General features: G+C 42.6%; 1 protein-coding gene across 4 annotated transcripts in view; it reads right to left on the reverse strand.

Annotated features, from left to right (window-relative positions):
• LOC149914823 (uncharacterized) overlaps window positions 1-19,884 on the reverse strand; it is a 143,581-nt gene that overhangs the window by 29,775 nt on the left and 93,922 nt on the right. For 3 of the 4 annotated variants that reach the window (XR_016460191.1, XR_016460192.1, XM_090125672.1), the window contains exon 2: window positions 12,615-12,719. Coding sequence is in view for 2 of the 4 variants with exons in the window: in XM_090125672.1 (XP_089981798.1) it covers window positions 12,615-12,719 (105 nt within the window). In the remaining 2 variants the exon portion in view is untranslated. Of the gene's footprint in view, window positions 1-11,698; window positions 12,310-12,434; window positions 12,474-12,614; window positions 12,720-19,884 lie in introns of those variants that run through there. The other variant, XM_090125673.1, reaches the window with a different exon arrangement.

The raw sequence follows: 19,884 nt of genomic DNA on the forward strand, positions 1-19,884 counted from the left end.
TTTATTATGGAGTCCATTAATAATTTTCCAAAGATATTGGCCAAAGATAGTTCAGAGCCACTGTCCAGCACAGTATTAATAGGAACACATGCATGTAGCTGATTCCTGTCAGAGAATTGTGTACAGCAGTCCGTGCTGCGCTGATACTGCCAGCAGAAGACTTACAGATACTGGAGAGAGCTAGCTGACATCTCGCCTGTGTATCTGCTGTTCTGTCTAGAATGCAGACATGCTCTTAAATGGAATTTGGAGGTTTTCCCATGGAAAGTTATGACTTTGCATCAAAAACTGATTATTTTTCAATTTGTGATCACTCCTTTTTTTACAAAAAGTTGACAGTAGTTGCTTGCAGATAAAACTGGATTCGCTGTTTTCTGGTGGAAATATCAAAAATTTGAGGCAAACATGCTTTCCGTGAATGTTTTCAATTTAGTTGAAAAACTCAACTTTCTGTAAGAAAATGAGAGAAGATAGTTTCAAAAGAATTTTATACCAGTCCTGAAGCCTAGACTGTTCTGGTTTAGCACATTACATGGGTGGGGTACAGCTGCTGGATGGGAAACCAGATCCAGCTTGGGAGACCAGGCTGTGCCTCTCTTTGCACCTTCCCCTCTGCATTTAGGGGTGCACAGACCCAGGTTTGATTCTGGCTTATCTCAGTAAGGCCTGGATACATCAGGAAGGCAACATAAGGAGAAACAGTCCCTGAACTATCATATGATCTTAGAATCTCACAAGCACCACTTGTGATTTGGCAGACCCACTCAAAACTAACACTGTTTGCCTATTTTATGGTCTAGAATACCAAAAGGCAAGTTGGATGGGGATCTGGGCACCCTGATCTAGTGGATCCAACCCTGCCTATGGCACAGGGTTGGAACTAGCTGATCTTCAAGGTCCCTTCCCACCTAAGCCATTCTACGACTCCATGAATCTACAATTCTGTGATGCTAAAACAAGAGGACAGTGACAGGAAGCTCCAAGTGAGAGCAGTGTTCTTGAACGAAATTTATTGCTGCAATTGTTTTCTATTTTGGGCTGCAATTACGAGTGCTAATCACCAGTAAAATAGTGACCAATACCCCCTTCTGATTCTTACCTGCTCAGTTTTTGCATTTTTCAATTACTTTTTGAACGTGACAAAAAATTTATAAAGAATCCAATCGATTTTACTGGTTTGGAAAGAACTGTGTGGGCAAAACCATTCATCTTTAGGCAGCTCCTTTCCAAGACAGAGGATAATTTGGTCTGGACAAGTTGACCTACACTTGAACAGCACGTAATGATTCCTTTCAAATGCTGAAGAAATGAAGAAAAGTCTAGAATTTGGAGGAAGACCTATAATAATCCCACTATTTACTTATTTTTTTTTCCCCAGATTTCTTTCTTTTTTCCTTTCCCTGCAGAGAACAGACCTAAGTTCTACTTGCAGCTTTGCTTCATGACGTTGCACGCGGCCTTTCACCGCTCTCTGCCTTCGTTTCCCATGTATGAAGTGGGGATATTCATAGAAGCAGAGCCAGAAGGGAACTCAAGGTCACTGTTACTGCTCTCTTCAAAGAGAGGAGTGGTTTTGCCCATGTCATTTCTAAAAGCAGTTTGTTAGCCCTGTTCCTATGGACTTCTTGGGTTGGAAATTACTCTTGGAAAGCTTTACATTCTTTGTAAACTTACACGAAGTCTAAGCTCTCAAAAACTCAGTTTTGTTATTGCTAGGATGTTTTTCCAAGAATTTAACCTGAGTTGCTCTTGCAGTCCACTGGCCTGTTCTCACCTTGAGCACCGAGGCCCTGCAGAACAAAGCTTTGTAGCAGTGATTTGTCTGAAGACTTTAAATGCAATATCAAATAACTTGAAATCCACTTGTAGGAAGTATTATCTAATACAGCATCATTGCTATTGCCTTTTTTTTCCACCAAAAGCAGGCTATCCATACAAACATGGAGGGGATGCACGAGCAAACAACGTGCCTAGGCAAAGGGATTTGAGTGCACAGCTCCCAGACCTGGAAAACAAAACCCATTTAGAGTCAAAAACAGGATGTGATTAGAGACTGATGGCATCTCTGTGACCACAAACTGAACTGAACCTTTCGTTCTCACTGTGGAGCAAAGCTGCCCATGATGATGAATTCTGCTTTCTTCTACCCTACAGCACAATTGCAATTTTGGAGCAGGTAGGTTCATGCCTTGTTGTTCACCTGTGGCAGGAAATACACTGCCAGGATTATGAACACTGAGTGTGGACAATTCCCACTCTGTGAGGCAGCAATTTGCAAGAGTAAAGTGATTCTGTATGGTATGAAGCAAGGGAGAAGTTCTTTAAGAGGAAAACTGCCACCAAAATACACGATGCTTTGAGTGGGCTACTACCAGCCTTGTGGAATTCTCTCTCTTCTTGCTTTCTTCTTGAAAACAAGGCTCGTGAAATTTAAGAAGAGGAGAGTTGAATCCTTCAGGACACTTTTCTCCCTCCAAAAATGTCTATTTCATGAAAAAATCAAGGATAATTAGTCCTACTGAAAAGTGCAAACAGCCACTGAACTTGGGTTCAGATGATATGAAAGAAGACCACATGGTTGTGCTTTAAAGCAGTAGATGTTCAGATCTCTTGCCAATGGATTTACAGGCAAACACTTTTCATTGTTGGAATGATAAGGAAAGAAAAAAATGATGTGCTTTTCAGTCCAAATAAATAAATAAGCACATAAATGTTAATAGTAACAAAGCTTAGCACTTGAACATCTAGTGAAAATCCTGCTTATGGCTTTCTGAATTAGCTATATTTGACCATATTCTGTAAAATACAGACAGGAGGATGTGCCTGGTTAATCTGCCCAAGTAATCTCGCCTCTCTCCCACTAAGGGGGAGTTTATGAGAAGTTTCTCTGGATTATTAGAGAAGACGTTTAAAAGGATGCATAAAAAGGCTGTTAGAAAAGCCAGTGTTCAGTTGCAATAATAAACATGACTTTAGGGAAAGGGGGATAGTCGTAAAAATGTTTAGCCAAAATAATGGCTGACAATGCACGTGTATGGGGGGGAGGCAGGGGTAACCATCCATTACTGTATTTGTTCTTTGGAGAGAGGTTAGCTGGAACAGCTTCAGACTGAGAGATCTGAAAAAGCAAGATTCCTCCTCAGCAGGATGTTTATAACAACTCCGGGCTGATGACTGCATCCTCTGCCCATCCCTCCATCCGCACAGAGCCACGCTTTGTCCTCTGTCCCCCCCACTGCATCACCCCACTGCTCTTTGCTGCATCATCCCTCCTTTTCTTCTTACTCAATACCCAATTAAAGGCTTGTGTCTTCTTGCAGCACACAGCTGGATGGTCCCCCTGCTCTCAGCTACCTGTTGGTGTGTCTGAAAAACCAAACCCTGCAGCTCTGAGCCACTTGGACTGCCCCAGCACCTTGCACTTTCTCTTCTTCCTTCCCTCCTCCTTTTCTGATGCCCCCATTACTCCACTCAGCTTTGATCCCTCTCCACCTCCTATAATCCTACAGGGATCCCTATAGGATATCCCTACATCCACCTATACTCCACTCTCTCCGGGTTTTCCCTCTCCAACTCCGCATCCTGCTGCAGCCTCTCCTTCCCCTCATCCCTTTTCCCTCCTCTGCCTCCCACTCCACCACTGGACACGCAAACACCGCAGCCCTGACTCCAAAACAGATCGATACGAGGGGACAGCAATCCCACTCACACAGCACAACCCGAGCGGACGTCCCAGCTGACTGCTGAGAAAGTGCATCCGTGCTGTTGACTCAGCCCACACCCCCGCCCTGCTCTTTCCTGGGGGCCTGGGAGCCAGCACAGGGGGGGGATGTAGGGCTGGCCTGCAGCCATGCCACCAACTTGTTCGAATTAAAGTCTCATGCATTGACTTTGGTTATTCCACTCCTGCCGCCCCGGAGGGGGGGAGGGAAGGGAAGGGAGAGGATGCTCACAAAAAGGCAGCACTGCTTTGCTTTTCTAAGCCTTTGCTTTGCTCTGCTGTTGTTTTGATTGTTTTGGTCTTTTTTTTTTCCTTCTTGTTTTTCATTTTTTTTTTTCTTTGCCGTTTTAAAGTCGTGTTTTAAAGGAAGGCTTCATGCTGTCACTGGGGAGCTGGCAGGGCTCCTGAGCAGGGAGGCAGGATGGGAAGAAAACAGCACTGGAAAGGGAAGAAAAGGGCTCTGATTCACAGAGCAGGTCCGTGACTCAAAGCACTCCTGCCCTCTGAAAGGGCAAGCTTTTACAATGTTATCATTACTACAAATGAAGCAAGCAAGGAAATCACTGCTGTGATAAAGATGGGAATGCAAAGAGAGAAGAGCACAAGCAGCCCAGCAGCCCCTTCAGCAAAACTGCCCGAGCCCCTTGTCCAGAGGTTTGTGACCCCAAAGATATGGGCTATGGACCATCCCCCCAACCTGAGACATTCCCCTAGCCCTTGGCTCCTCCTGCAGACAAATTCCAACACTCCACCAGCCACTATGGGAGGAGAGGAGCAACCTGGTGCGTCTGCTCTTGACATCAGTGTTTTGCCCCTAAGAAATGTTTCTGGAGGCAGTCACCCTGGAGGCATCCAAAGCCAGGTTGGATGGCATCCTGGGCAGTCTGGTCTGCTGGTTGGCAACCCTGCCCATAGCAGTGGGGTTGGATCTGGATGGTCTTTAAGGTCCCCTCCAACCTAAGCTACTCTGTGATTCTGTGGTCCTTCAACACTCTGCTCGTGGACATTGTGATTTGGGAGCACAATAAATATAAGCATGTTAACACGTGATTAAATCAAGCTGCAGGGCTGAAGAGGCAGTGAAGAAGGAGATTTTGAACAATGCACTGATTGATTGATGCTGTGAGGAAGTGGGAAGATAGAAAACAATTTTTCTTGCATGGGCCAATTTGCAACGAGCGCAAGTTGTGAGCATCCTTCAGGGAGAGAAGAAATCATCTGCACTCATTCTGGCGAATCACAGCGGACCTGCAGAGATACCAATGCAAGCTGTCCTACCTACAAGTGTCCACCTCTAATTGAGTCCTGTCTGTTCAGTGCTAAAGGGAACAGGTTCATGTACTCTCACAATTTTGACTTCTTTTGGCACTGCCTCCATTTTTGCAGTCCCTTCCAACCCCAGCCATTCTATGATCTACATGGATGCTAGGAAGTGTTGAAAACCCAACATTGCATAGCAGAGAGTTTCTCTATCAGGCTGATTTTTATCCTAAGGATCATCAGGAAAAGAAAGGAATGTGAAGAGCATATCCTACAAGCAAACAGTGCTTCATCCAGGGCAGCTCACACGCAAGATGTTCAGCGTCAGAAGCTGATGTACCAGAAACAGCCTGCTTTGAAAACACGTCACAATTCCGTGCCATATATTAGAAAATATGGTCTCAAAACATCACGCAAATAAGAAAACAAGCAGGAAGGTTTTTATCTCCTCTAAAACCGTGCCTTGAAATTTCACTTGAGTAGTTTAACTCTGTTATTTCATTTACTTTTACTTCAACGAGTTTTTAATGCAGTTTTAAGGAAGTGTATTATCCTTATCCTAAATGCCTGTAATTGGTTTGCAGAAAAATGCTTGAGATTTCTGATTACTTATGCATATAATTACCGGTCTTAGAGAAAATTGGGAGTTGAGTTCCTCTGTAAGACAGTAACATGCAAAAGGGGGAGAAAAAGGAAGGGAAAGCAGAAATCATTTGGAATTAATTAAAGTCTGGCACAACGCAAAATATTCCATAAAATTAACCTGGGAACTGAAACAGCAACTACTGATCTGCAATGTTACTGAACCTGAAAATCAAGTTTGCTTACGAACCACTGTAAAATTCCACCGCCTTCATCATCAGATGTTATTTACATGGGAAAAAAAAAAAGGATATTACGGTGGTTTGGTCGTCAAGCTGCACGTCTGAAGTTCTAAGCTCTGGCTCCTGAGTCACTTCCAGTTACTTCTCCCCTCTGTTCCCCACCATCCCTCTACAATAAATGACGACAACCACAATATTTGTTTGAACTGCTCTGCAGAATCTGAAATGCCTTTCTGCAGCACAATCGCCCACTTGACTTCACCCAGTTCATCCCTCCAGATGCTCTGCTGTTCCTCTGACTTTCTGCACAGTGAATTGAACCCATTTAGTAGGCTTCGTCAAAAGCATAAGGAGAGAAATGTTGAGTGAGTAAGGAGCTGCTCTTAGCTGGAGAGGCAGAAGATAACTGTGCTCCTGATAGAGGCGTTTCACTTCAGAGCCTAAAATTAGTTGTTAACATGGAACTTGAGCAGCATTGGCAAAATGACTCTTCTGAGGTATGGCTGGCTGAGTATTGGGTGTAGGAGATTTAAATCCTAAGGGACATTGCACCCACAAGAAGTTAGGACCCTGATTATCACGTTGAATATTGCCCTTAGGGCTTTCTTTTTATCTTTTTCCAGTATTTGAAGGGCATTTCTTGAACTCCTTTTGACACTTTCAGTATTTTATTTCAACTTCTTGGCATCAGTGCTACTGGGAGCAGCATCAGTGAGCTATCAATTATTATAGGAAGCTTTTTACCATAGACACTTCCTACTTCCCAGCACTTCCCTGAATTTCTGAGCAGCTTTCCTTTGGAAGACACACGAGAAATGGGGATTCGAAGAAAAACACTGCTTAAATCATAGAATCATAGAATCATAAAGGCTGGAAAAGACCTTTAAGATCACTAAGTCCAACCCCAACCCATCCTACCATGCTCACTGACCACGTCCCTCAGTGCCACGTCTCCATGGCTCTGGAACTCCTCCAGGGTTGGTGACTCCACCACCTCCCTGGGCAGCCTGTGCCAATGATCACCACTTTTCCAGTGAAAAAGCTTTTTCCTAATATCCAACCTGATCCTCCCCTGGTGCAAGTTGAGGCCATTCCCTCTCATCCCATAGAAACACCCTCTGCCATCTGTTTGAAGATTATGGCCATCAGTGAAAGGACTAATGGTCAAGAAGTCCAATAGTGAGCCATTTAACAAGACCTGTGTGTGTCCAGAAGCTTGCTCTACTTTGAGGACTCACAGCGAGGTCCCACTGAATCTAAAATGTCCCATAAACATCCCAGCCCTACATTGGTCTGTGAGAGCTCTCTATGTACTTAGTACTAGTACTGAGTACTAGTACTAGTACTGAGTCAGGATTCAGGCACACAGTTTTGTAGTGTGTTTGCCTAGTGCTGTCCCACTGCAGTGCTGGGCCTTGTTAGCATCGCTGCAATAAAACTTAATAATTAGTAAAGCCTGTAATAATGGAAAAACATCATTCAAAACAGCCTCCAAACAAGACTGTGGTTGAGCAGTTCAGACCCTCCAGTTGTCTCATGTATACCGCAGAGTCTGGTGACTGGAGCCAGATTTATTAGCCTTCGAATGACAGTTTGTAAGTGAATGTGGTTAAGAGCAAGAACCCATTGTGATGAGCGCTGCAGGCTTGGGGAAGACGACCTATGAATCACTTTGTAGGAAGTCCAGAGTGGCTCCATAATAAAAATGTATACTGAAGCAGTTAAACAGAAGGTTGATTGTCCAGGCTGGTTTGACTCCAAGGGTTTCATAATGAATTCAAGCCTGAGGTTCCCCTGTTACCTGTTAACATGAATGATAGCTTTGATGGATAAGTAGGGGTGGCTGAGTGCCTTGCATGGAACAGTTTGCAATGGGTTGTGCAGACAGCGGGTCGAAAGTGTGGTTAGAGTCCTGCGGTCTTTATTCAGGCAACATCCAACAATCGTGCTGCCATTAATAATATTTGGGCTTCTTTTTTTCCAACAGGCTGAAAAACCCTGACTACTTCAGCATCCCTCACATTCTGTCCCCACTCAAATTTTGTTGCTCTCCAAGCCCCATAACCTGAGTTGACCGAAAACCCATTAGAGACTCCAACCTGACACTTTATGGAGGTATATGCACCTATTTCCTCTGATCTTCAGTTTTAAAGTGTTGGGTTGGGACTTGGGGAATTTGGGTTGTCACCCCAGCTGTAGAGATTTTTTGGGAGGCCACTTCCTTATCCTCTGCCTGTTTTTCTATTTGCGGGAAGGAACTAATAATTCTTGCTCTGTCACACTGTTTCCCTGGCCTATTTAGGCTCCTTGGAGAAGAGTCAGTCTCTTGCAAATTGTTTATGCAGTGTCTAGTGCAAGGGAGCCAAGATCTTGACTGGGACCTATAGGGTCTACCATAAATATATACAACCAGCTTCCTCCAACTACATGAAACAGCTGCTCTCTAAGGGTTTAGCCTTCAACTTTTATTCTGGCAACCAAAAACATGGACAAACATATGCAAATAAACTTGTTATTTCCAACGAAATTTGACATCTTCAAACATCCTACGGCCATCATATGCATTTTACTGAAAGACAGCTGCTATTTGTTCAGCTTTTTTGCCTCATCCCTGAGAAAAAGGCATATTGACTTAATCTATGGGTTATGAAAAAAACGCTTGCGTCAGTTCATAAGTTTACAGAAAAGAAAGAAAAAGTGAGTTTATATAGAACCAATATTTGAGCTTCGTGGCAGCTGCAGTATATGGAAATGCAGACAACAGGCAAATATATTTACAGGAGCAAATATACCTCCAGCTGAAAAATGTGTCCTTTTTATGCTTGACTGCAAAGACAGAGATATGCATCTTCATGTATACAAATACAGAGATGGAGGGATAGAGACATAATAACATGCATGTATTTGTGGATATATCTGTCAAGGTTATACACCTGCATTTGTGTATGAAAACTGCAGTCCTCTTCAAACCTAAAGTTATACACAGTTCAATGGTAAGAAGCAGATTATTGCTTTGTTTTGGAAGGGCAGGCTGAGCATGAAAGGACGTGTTTCCTTGCATGTTCCTCATGCCACATGAGCAGCCAACAATGACAGTCAACAACGTGTCCAAGTTGTTACTTGAGATATTTTCTAAACCACAAAATAAGTGGATTACTAACCAAAAAATCACAACTACTGCCAAAGGACATTTATAAAAGAACACAAATTTAAAAAAAAAGAAAAAAAAATTAACCAATGGGGGGAAACAAAAAGAATAAAGAGAAGAATACAATAAGTGGTGAGAGAAAGAGGAGAGAGAGGCTACTCTGGTGGGTAAACGAAGGTGTCAGGAAGAATAATTTTTTTTTTCCTGCTCTGCCAAGTCAATTAAACCCACCAGAGCTTATTGCAATCTCTCAAACAGGGACAGGAGAACTCTGCAAGCTCACAGTGCTGATTTAGGTCTTAATTTGCTTGAAGCAAATTGAACCTTGCAATCTAGATAGTAAACACATTGACCACTCTGTGTCTGAGCAATGCCCAGGAAGGAAGGTTGTAGGGGTATTTCTGACTTATAATTATCAAGACAAAGAAAAAAGGGGTAACAGTGATTCCGGGTTACATAACAGCATTAATACTAACTGACTGCTGGTTGGATACTCAGCTGGTAGAAATGGATGCTGTTCTGTTTTGCCAGCAGAGTTCTGCTGGTTCCTACCAAAAGCAGTCCATTCCTTCACTAGCAGTAGCTCTGATCCTAAAGCTATTTTCAGTGTGACAGCTAATCAGTCCGAGTGAATCAGAGTACAGCTGGTTGTATTATACCAGCTATTGGGAAATATTTCATATCCAGGTTATGGTTCATTGACTATACTTTAAAGAATTTTGATTAGCTTGGCCTCCAAAGTTTCTTCAAGTTGATTCCTTACATAGTTCATATTAGTTTAACCGTGAAATATAAAATACGGCCATATGTGTTGCTCAGGAAGATTCGTCAGTGAATACCTCATGTGCCCCTCTACCAGTTGGATTTGGTTGGGATGTCAATCAGAACTGCTCAATCAGAGTGACTCTAACGGGCCAACAGTGATGCTCGCACAATGTTGCTCTTCCTTGGATTTCTATGACTTCCATGCTGTGATGCAGATTCAATGACCTAAAAGGCCGTTCGTTTCTCGTCTTTGACATCCATGATCCTCTGACATTTAAACAAAAGGCGATCGTCCCACGGTTGCAGTTATGAACAACTGGAACCCAGCCATTCACAATATTACCCTCATCTTTCCACTGACGCGGTGAGGACTGCCTGCGTGCTTCAAAGGAGTGTTGAAGCTGGGTAAATCCATAGAGCTGATCAGTAAAACTGAGCTACAGCTTCAGTCAAAGGCTAACACGAGAGCTTAATCTACAGCTTGTGGTTAATAACCATTAGGGCTGACTGCAGACTGTTAAAAATGGTTTGTTAAAAAACAAGAATCTTATTGGGAAGTGGTCATCTAGGGAAAATTTCCCCTTTCTAAAGAAGTCCAGAAAAGCAGGTCATTATTTACAATAAATGCACTTTAATATCATCATAGGCAACGCGGGTAAGAAGGAACGAGGGGGGCTCTCAAAGTATCTCCCATATTAGAGCATTAAAACTCACCTAAATAAAGATACAGACCCTCCAAAATTACTTGAGCAAAGTCATAAGCAAATTATTCACTGCTCAACTTTTGGAAGAGGAAAGAACGTCTACAGCCCTAAAACCCTTCCAGAACCCAATAGTTGTCTTTTGCTTCTGTTCTAGCACCAGCAACACTGCCCCGATGATCAGTAAGTTCCTGTAGTGGCTGTGCCACCAGTATTGCAGAGGGTGAGATGGTGGAGATAGACTCCATAGATCCTATTCCTCTTGTAATGATTCATGTGTGGGTTATCCAGCTATGAGCTAAGCCTGGTAACTGTTCTCTCCCTCCCTTGTCCCAAGAGATCTGCTATGGCAGTGATTACTGCTGTTCTGAATTTCAATTCCTCTCAAAAGAGAACAAAAGATGTACTGGGTGACTTACATAAAAGAAGAAATATACTGTCATCATCAAACAATTAAGAATAATAAAAAAGGTCATAAAAACATACACAAGGCCAACATTTCAGCTAGTGGAAGTAACAGAGCTCCAGTGGTGACACTGCTTCATAAACTTTAATGGCATGATGCAGTCATACACCACTTGAAGCTGTGGACCATAATTTGCTGATGAACAATTTATGAATAGGGAAACAAAAAAAAAAAAGAAAAACAACCCCAAAGCCAGCCAAACCTAGCAGATACATTACTTTCAGTGGATGGTTTTCTCTGATTTATTCCCCAGCCCCTTGTTGATGAAATATTCTTTTTCAATACGTTCTTATTTTCCTCTTTATTGCTCAACTGTTTCGAAGTATTGCAAAGCTCCAAGGACTGCTAAGGCTACTGGCTAGAATTATTTATTAATTTTTTCCTCACTTGTTGGACTGACAGCTCCAGTTGGCACACACCAAATGCCATTCACTTCTCAGTGGTCTACAGGAGGCCCTACAGAAACACTGTATGAATTGCAGAAGGAAGATGCCCGGTGTTTGACTGGTGCTCATACACAGTTGACATTAAAGGCCACTTTTCTCTACTCTGCTGTTTCCCTGTAGGATCCCTTAGGTTCATCACAGAATCACAGAATGTTTTGAGTTGGAAGGGACCCTTTAAGGCCATCTAGTCCAACTCCCTGCAATGAACAAGGACATCTACAGCTCAATAAGGCTGCCCAGAGCCTCACCCAGCCTGGCCTTGGGTGTCTCCAAGGACACATTTACCCTTGTCCTATTTGTTCATCGCTGGGACAAATAACAAAGGGTACCACCAAGATCCTCACTGTTGGTTTTTGGGGCTCGGTGTTCCTGTTTGCAAAAGCCAAATCTCAAGGCATCCACTCTTACAAACCCATCCCACTCCCTTCCTTCATTCCCTGAACTGAGGGTTTTCCGTAAGTAAGAGCAAAGATATGAAGGAGAGAGGACTTGAGGAGTTGGCTCAGGATGGATGGAGAATTCTTGTCTCCAGGACTGTCAGCAGTAACACGCACTCATTATTTTGATGTTGGACATCGTTCCAAGCCAAAGTGCTGCTTTCAAAGCTGAATAAAAGTTCTTTCTCGTGATGAGTTTGTCCCCATTTATTTATTGCATAACCAGCCCTTGAAAAAAATTCAGAAAGGTTGAGTGTGAGGCAGGCTTGTGCCGCTTACACGCATGGGATATTCCCTTTGTATTAGTCACCAAACAGATGTGACTTGTCATACGATGCGTGAAATGGCACTGGAAAAAAAAAACAATGAGAATTAACTCGTCCCCCTGATTTTGGAAGTTCCTTAGGAGTTCACTCACAAAAGCACCAGATCTACCTGTTTGTCATGCAGAACACAAAGGCGGAAAAGAAGTAATCAGTGAATCCACTGAAATGTAGCTGTGCTTTCCCAGTAAAGATTCCGCTGGATATCACTTGGAAATCTTTGGAAAGAAGGATGAAATGCTTATTTTTCTGAAGAAGTTCATGTGAACGTGTGGGTTATTGCGTTCCTTTTTCTTTGGTCTTAAAACTCTTTTGGGAGGCGGTACGTTCAGTTTAGGTTTACCTTTCCCTGGGTGTTGGTGACACGTGTGCGTTGTAAAAGCTGTAGAAAGAGCAACCAGAGCACCATAGTTTTACAGCACGTAACCTACAGCACAGGAATGGTTGATGCATGAGACTTGTCTACTTAGTACACTGCAAAAGCCATTTTTTGGTGTATGCTCAAGTTATATCTTAACATTACCTTCCAGACAGGGCATGACGTATATTGCAGCAGTGGTGCAGTTCATGATTGTGGGATCCCTCCAAACTTCTTCAGGCTGAGCTTTCAGATAGATGGCTGTGATTCCTGGCAGAAGCAAAAATGACAAACAGTTCCTACTTAGTCCCATGAAATTGTTTAAATCCATAATGCAAACCAAGACCAAAACTATCTTCATTTGCAGACAATGCTGCGGAATGGAAACAGCAGGGTATTTCCCTGATATAAGACATGTGTTGGTGCTACTATTAAAAGCAGAAGAGTTGAAAAGTGAATTCCATTTCCACTGATGGAAAAACACAGGAGCTGTAATAAATGCAACACAGGTCTGTACAGGTCTACATAGAACAGGTTATGATACCAGCACAGTGACCATTGGTGGGAGCTGTGGTTTTATTTTATATGTAAAAATGTGTTTATATGTGTTTGAGAGTAGCATTAAGCACATCTGGCAACTTACTTTAAGGTAACTGCATATAAAAACTTAATAAACAGCTTTTTTGAAGGTTTTTCTGCTCCTTCCTTCTTCCCATTGAAAAAAGAATGCCCTGCTTGCTAGGCAGCATCCTTTTCTTTCTCAGAATTCATATAACAGATTGCCTGGGTCAGCGTGCACTTACCATGTCTCCTTCATGTTAAAAACCTAGGAAATTTGGCTTGGGAACAGAATGGAAAACATTTCAATTATGTTTCTCTTCTGGTTTCAAATCTTGCCTTAATTTAACTCCTTTGCCTAAAAAAACACGATTTTTGAATTTTCTTATTTTAGTTTTTCAAACTGAACTTTTTTTTTTTTTTAGCAATTTACTTGAGAAATGATAATTTCCACTCAAACGAATTCGCAAAAATCTGTTAATCAAAGCAAGATATTCAAAATGCTTGAAATGTGCTGCTTCAAGTGCCCCAATTCACCATTTTAAATCAGTTTTATCCTTTTTTTTTTTTCCTTCAAATTCATAGAATCGTAGACTCACTAAGATTGGAAAAGGACAATAAAATAATCTAATCCAGCCATCTGCCCATCAAATTACCAATCTATGTGTTGCTGCTCTTTCTTTGTGCCAAAGAAATTAAGCATTGAAATCAAGAAGGAATGGGAAAACATCCAGAGATCATTCATTGAGGGCAGCCCCTTCTTTCTATACCCCAATATCGAGGTATCAGTCATTTCACACACAGCTCAGTATTTACAAAAACTCAGCTATTTATTCCAAAGAAGCTTTTTAGCTGGGATAATTAGACAGAGCATCCATCAGCTCATGGTGAATTAGTAGTTTTTAACTCAATAGCTCTAACATCTTAGACGACCATCAGTAGACCAGCTTTTCTTTTTCACGTCATCAGCTCCTACCAGGCAAGTTTGTTCCAGATTCCCTTAATTACCTTCTTCTGCCTCCTTGTTGTCCACTAATAATGCTCCAGCCATGTCTGTCTGGTGCCTTTGCATGTCAGACTGTGGCTGTTCTGTATCACAGCAGACATCACACTTCATCCTTTGCACACAACACAGATAATGCCCTGGCCTTTCTTATTCTAGGGTGGATGGTTGGTTTAATTTCAGAGTAGATTTATACACCAGACATTGAAACCCACTGCAGATAGCTGGATGCTGCTGTTGATAATTGCCAAAAAACTGCAGAAGCACAGAGTTGCCCGGAGCAAGAAGCACTAATTAGTGACTTGTGTGGGAGCCTGGATGATTGCAAGAGCTGCAGAGGTGTAGGCTGGCGTGTATAAAGCAACAAATCCCACAGAAATGACCCTCACAGCACAGAAAACAGAGATTGTTTAGTTTTCAGAGACAACACAAATGTTTTGGACTCCAGGAACAGTCCCACCACTGTCCCTGAAGGGAGATATGAAGGCACAACTCTTCTCCTTGGGCTCACAAGGTCAATGATAGACTTCAGTAGGTAACATTGGCCAACGAGCTTCGAAGCTCTGTTCTGCTGTGTCTGTGAATGCAGCCACACGAAGAACTCCTCAGCAGAAAGACACTTGTGGGAATGAGCTATATTAACGGGGCTGCAACTAATTAGCTTTGTGATTTCATTTCTTCATGCGTGCTCCTCTCCTGCATCGCTCCTACCTCGCCAACCTGAGCGCTGTGCTTCTTATCTAGTTGTGATAAGGGTTTTATTTTTCCTGGGAACTTGAGGAGATACTTATAAACAATAACAAAGCGGAAGAAAATATGTTTTCAAGAGCTTGTTGTTTTGTCACATGCAAATTCCAGAAGAATGTGGTGGTAAAGAATTACGTATATATGTCTGTCGGCATCCACTGACTTCAAAGCAATTCACAATTAACTTAGCTCAACTTTCCAGCAACTGGTCTATACTCGCTGGCTTTTCTTAAATTTGTTTGGGAAATTGCAATCTATTCTTTGTGGTTACGTTTGCATTTAAGCTCTTTTCTTCCACTGGCACTAATTAGTACCCGGCTCATTAGTCCCAGATGAGACACAGAATTAAAAAAAAAAAAAAGGAAGGAAGGAAAAAGAAAACTGAGGACTTAATTTAACATTACCATATTCCAAGTTTATGGTGTAAGGCTTCTTGCTACCCTTTGGGTTTCTACTGCATTGTGTATTAACATCCCTTATGTCTCAGTAACTGGATGGTGCAGAGAGGACAGGAATTCACAGTCAACAGAGCACCATATGGGTGAATCAGATTCAATTTGCAAGCCTGAAGGTCACCTCTGGAGCACACTATTAGGCCATGACAGCAAACCATTCATTCTACTCTTCGCAGGAATAGGTAACTCTGGTCACACACTGCTCACAGCATTTACTACAACAGTCACCCTTATCTCCTAGTCCATTTCTGTGACTCATAAGCTACCATTTTGAAGGACTATTCAAACTTTCCAGCCCTGCCCCTGAAGCTAAGCCAATCAGGTATACGATCGACTTGGAGCAGACCCATCTCTCTAGCTACAGCTGATGCAAACCAATTCACCAGAAAATGAAGGTGGAGAGCAGCCTGGTTCCTTCTCAGCATGGTTGGAGAGGGTAACAAAATGCTGCCAGGCGCCATTAACTCCCTAGGAGCATAATTTTGAGCAGCTCCCAGGCTATTTTAACTACAGGCACACACCAAACCTGAGAGCATTAAGTTTTGAGTGGCAAGGAGGTGACGTTGGACACGACGATCCTTTCAGGTCCATTCCAAGTTGGGATATTCTATGATTCAATGATGTCGTGCTGAGGTGAATCCATACAGGTTGGTTCTGGACTGTATTTCTTTTAAAAATAGGAAGAGGTTACAAAATATAACAATCACAGAAGCCTCTTTTCCTCCCAGCCCCACTTCTGGTATGAATAATTGTGTGGCAAGATTAGTGGGTGAAGTATTACAAGATGACGTTTCTGTCGACCATGATTATAAACAACAGAAAAGAAATGTAAGAGCTCTTGGTTAATTTTTCCCATTATAAAACCACTTGGTATTTCAAATGAATCTGGCAGGGAAACGCTTGTTTTAAAGTTCCACTGATGGAGCTGCAAATCATCTTATTTGTAAATATTGGTTATTGGTGGTGGGAAGGGGATGATGCAGAGGAGGGAGTGATGGTGTTTACTTTGTGTGATGCACATCCAGCCTGGTTGTGGCCCCAGGCTGACACACTGTGCCTTTACATCAGCTATGTGACACCCACTGAGGCAGGGTCCCACTGGGAGGGAGGATGCCAGCTCCAGGCTGTTATGACTGCACTTCCCAAGCACTGGCGTATACAAGGCTGTGATGGTGGCTGTGTGGATTTGCTGCTCGCTGTTGTTTAACAGAAAAACACGTAAGAACACTCTGGGAATATTCAATCCCACGAGGAGTGAAGGCATAGGACCGGGTATTTATTTGTTTTAGGTTTTTAGAAAATGCCAATGGTAAAAAAAGCATCTGGATTGTTGAATAGAGAGAGTCAGACGCAGACAGAATTGGGCCTGAGATACCAGCCATTCTTACAGCCCGCAGAGAAACGGGCAATGAAAACCTGACCCACAAACAACAATTAACAAAGGATGTAGGCCAACATGACCTAGAGCCAGCTGATCTGCTTTGGAAGACACATGCCTGGTGCTCTATTACACTACCTGCACTTAGGGACATGGTTTAGTGGTCATTATTGGCAGTAAATGGACAGTTGGAATAGATATCTTAGAGGTCTTATCCAATCTTAACAGTCCTATGATTCGATGATTCTATACTTTTTAACACTCTGTGGAGTATGGAATCTCTAAACTGGATAGCAATTTCATTCTGTTGTATCCAGAGGCAATAACATAGAAGCAGCTTGGAGGAATTTACTGTATCTCCAATACTTCAGCCAAACAATTTGTGGGTCCATAGCACAAAAGGGAGCTAAGAGTCATTTTGATGTGGTCAAGATGAAATTCTACGTGCATTAAATTCAAACCTGCAATGAGGTGTTTAAGGACACAGAAGGGGATGTTCTGCTTGGGAACACAGGAACTCAAAGCCTGCCAGAAATAAGCTCCCATTTGTCTGCATTCAAGGTCGGGATTCAAAAAGGAGCTATTCCAAGCAACAGACATGGCAAGATGTTCATCCCAGACAACAGGACGTTTTCTTTTCTCTTCTCTTGATGATGTATTCTGCATCAAAAAGGGCTGGGGTATTTAATCATTGCCTTCCAGTAACACTGGCTAATACTGCTCCCTAATTACTAGGCAATGGGAAAAAGTCAGGAGGACCTTGAGGTTTCAGACTCAGACCAGACTCAGAAATTGAATAAGAATTAAAACCAAAGGCAGTTAAGGAAGTGGGCCAAGGCCCATTCGTTAACTACCACTAGATTGGACTGTGCTTTATGGGTGCAATTATTATTTTTGCAGAGGGCCAACAGAGAAATCCCAAACTATTGAAACCACATCTAATTCTTGACATACAGGGTCATACAGTCCTCATATGCCCTTCGTGGGCAAAAAGCAGATGGGCAAAGTGTCAATATAAGTTCCAGAGGAATAAATGGGTTCTGCAGGTTTCAAACCCTGCGAGCCTTCTGCTGAGGTGTCTGGTTTTTGTATTCAGGCCTGCTTGGATCGCATGCCCACAGCTCATTAACTGCTGTGTGGATCAAGTTAAAAAGCTTAGTATTTTGAGAGCAAAGTATAAAATTAGCAATGCTGTACAAAAAGAAAATATCGCAAATTGGACCTCTGTCCTTGATGTCCTATCTGTAAAGAGAATGCTGCCTTTTGCAAACTCAAATCAAGCACTGATAAAGGAGGGAAGTCCCTTTTATTCTTAATCCAGGCAACCGGACGAATTAAAAAAAGCAAATCTTCTGACAGCTTTGTTTTAAGGATCTAAAGCTTCAGTCACTGCCTGGTCTTTTAACAAACGCGATTTCGAAGTAATGAGTTCTATAGGATTAAAAACCTGACTCTTACATTTTGTTCCCATTGGGCTGCACATGCTTGTAACCAAAGTACTCACACACTGTCCCTGCCATAAACCACAAAACATGTGGATGACAGTGGCCCATTTAGACAGCAGATCTGACTCTTGCTTACAGAACTCCTTTGCCCCTTCAGGAAGCTCAATGCACCAAGTGTCAGCCCAGGTCATCCCAGGGGACCTAAAGCACATCACCGTGCCGTGAGCACTTGAAGGATGAACACCTCCAGCAATACAGAAGGGTTCAGACATCATTCAGCTTATTATTCAGACACTATTTGGGAGAGTGCTTGTACAAGACTGTGCGTCCAAACGATACCTAACATTTCTGTTCAGTGCATTTCATAGAACGTTAGAGAATCTAAAGAAAGACCAATAAGATCACTGGTCCAACCATCAGCTCAGGCCTGTGACTGCTCTAGACCATGTTACTCAATGATGTGTTACTCAAACCTTCTTCCTGAAAACCTGCAGGTGACTCCACCACCTCCCTGGCAGCCCGTTCCAACGACTCACAACTCTTTCCTTCTGCTACAGCAGAATCCACTGATTTGCTTTCTCTACAGCAATAGATTCTTACAGTGACTTAAGCACAATACATTACAGGATGCTCATGGCATGACACGTGTTGTGTGACATTCTCCAAGAAGCACGGCCAATTTTTGAAAACAAAGTAATTTGAGGTGGGTGCTTTAGCCTGGTTCTGGATAACTCTCACTTTTAGTAGAAAATTTTCAGTTGCAGTCAATCCACAGTGACTGCAAAGGTTATTACCTGAAGTGAAGCACTAAGGACATACGTTTGTCGCCACACATCAGTAACTCAATACTGCAGAGTGACTGATGGGTTATATATGAGGAGTTGGAATATTCTCCTCGGATGCAAACAGCACAGGTTCAAGTTCTTCATACGTTTCAGGCAAAAGAGGGATTGAAATGTGGGTTTTTCTACATCCCAGGTGATGTAATAACTGAGCTATTTTTACTTTGGAACGTCTCAGCTTTTTTTTCCATTAAACACTTCAAAATATTTGTTTTATCCTGTTGCGAAAGACAAAAGCGTTTGAAATCTTTAAAAGTTTTGCAGAACGGGAAAGCTATTTCCACCTTGGCTCTATTGCTGCATGTGCCCATGGAAGCAGATACACGTCCCCAAGGGGGACCTCAGCAAACAACTCTGAGTGGTTACAGTCAGACAAGAGGCACTGTTCAGGGCCATTACATTTATCCTTTCTCAGTAATTCAGCTCTTGCTTTAGCTTACAAATCAGACAGCAGTTTCATCACATCCTCCTCGTCAGAGCAAACATTGCCTAAGAGGACTGACATCTTTCCATCCCTGCTGTTATGAGAGCGATGAGCAAAACTTCCAACCCGATCCATTCCGTGATCCCACAGCTCCATGAACCACCTGGATATACAGCACTCCTAATCCTGCCCTTTCTTTCAGTTGTGTTACTAATGGAAAAACCTTGGTGAGCTCTGTTGGTTAAAACAAAGGTCCTACCAGTCCATCAAAAAGCTGCACTTATTTTAGAGGTGGAGGAGAAAGAGACAACGAGGACAGATGATCTCTAAGGAGCAGTGAGAGATTTCCCACCTTGGGAGACTTCAACCCCTCGTTGATCCAACAGGACATGTTGGGAACCACTCTGCTGCTCAGTGCTGATTTCAAACAAGTGGTGTGTTTGCCTTCGGTCTGTGATTATTTTTAGCCCTTCGGGCTCTTTTTAGGTTTCGATTAAGTGCCACTGGGTAATTAGCTCACAGATAAAGTCAGCTGTTAGAGCCAATAAATGAAAAAACATATGTTGAGTCCTGAATGAATGGA

This window comes from Phasianus colchicus, chromosome 27 (assembly GCF_987193195.1).
Source record: "Phasianus colchicus chromosome 27, bPhaCol1.hap1.1, whole genome shotgun sequence".
Classification (NCBI taxonomy): domain Eukaryota; kingdom Metazoa; phylum Chordata; class Aves; order Galliformes; family Phasianidae; genus Phasianus; species Phasianus colchicus.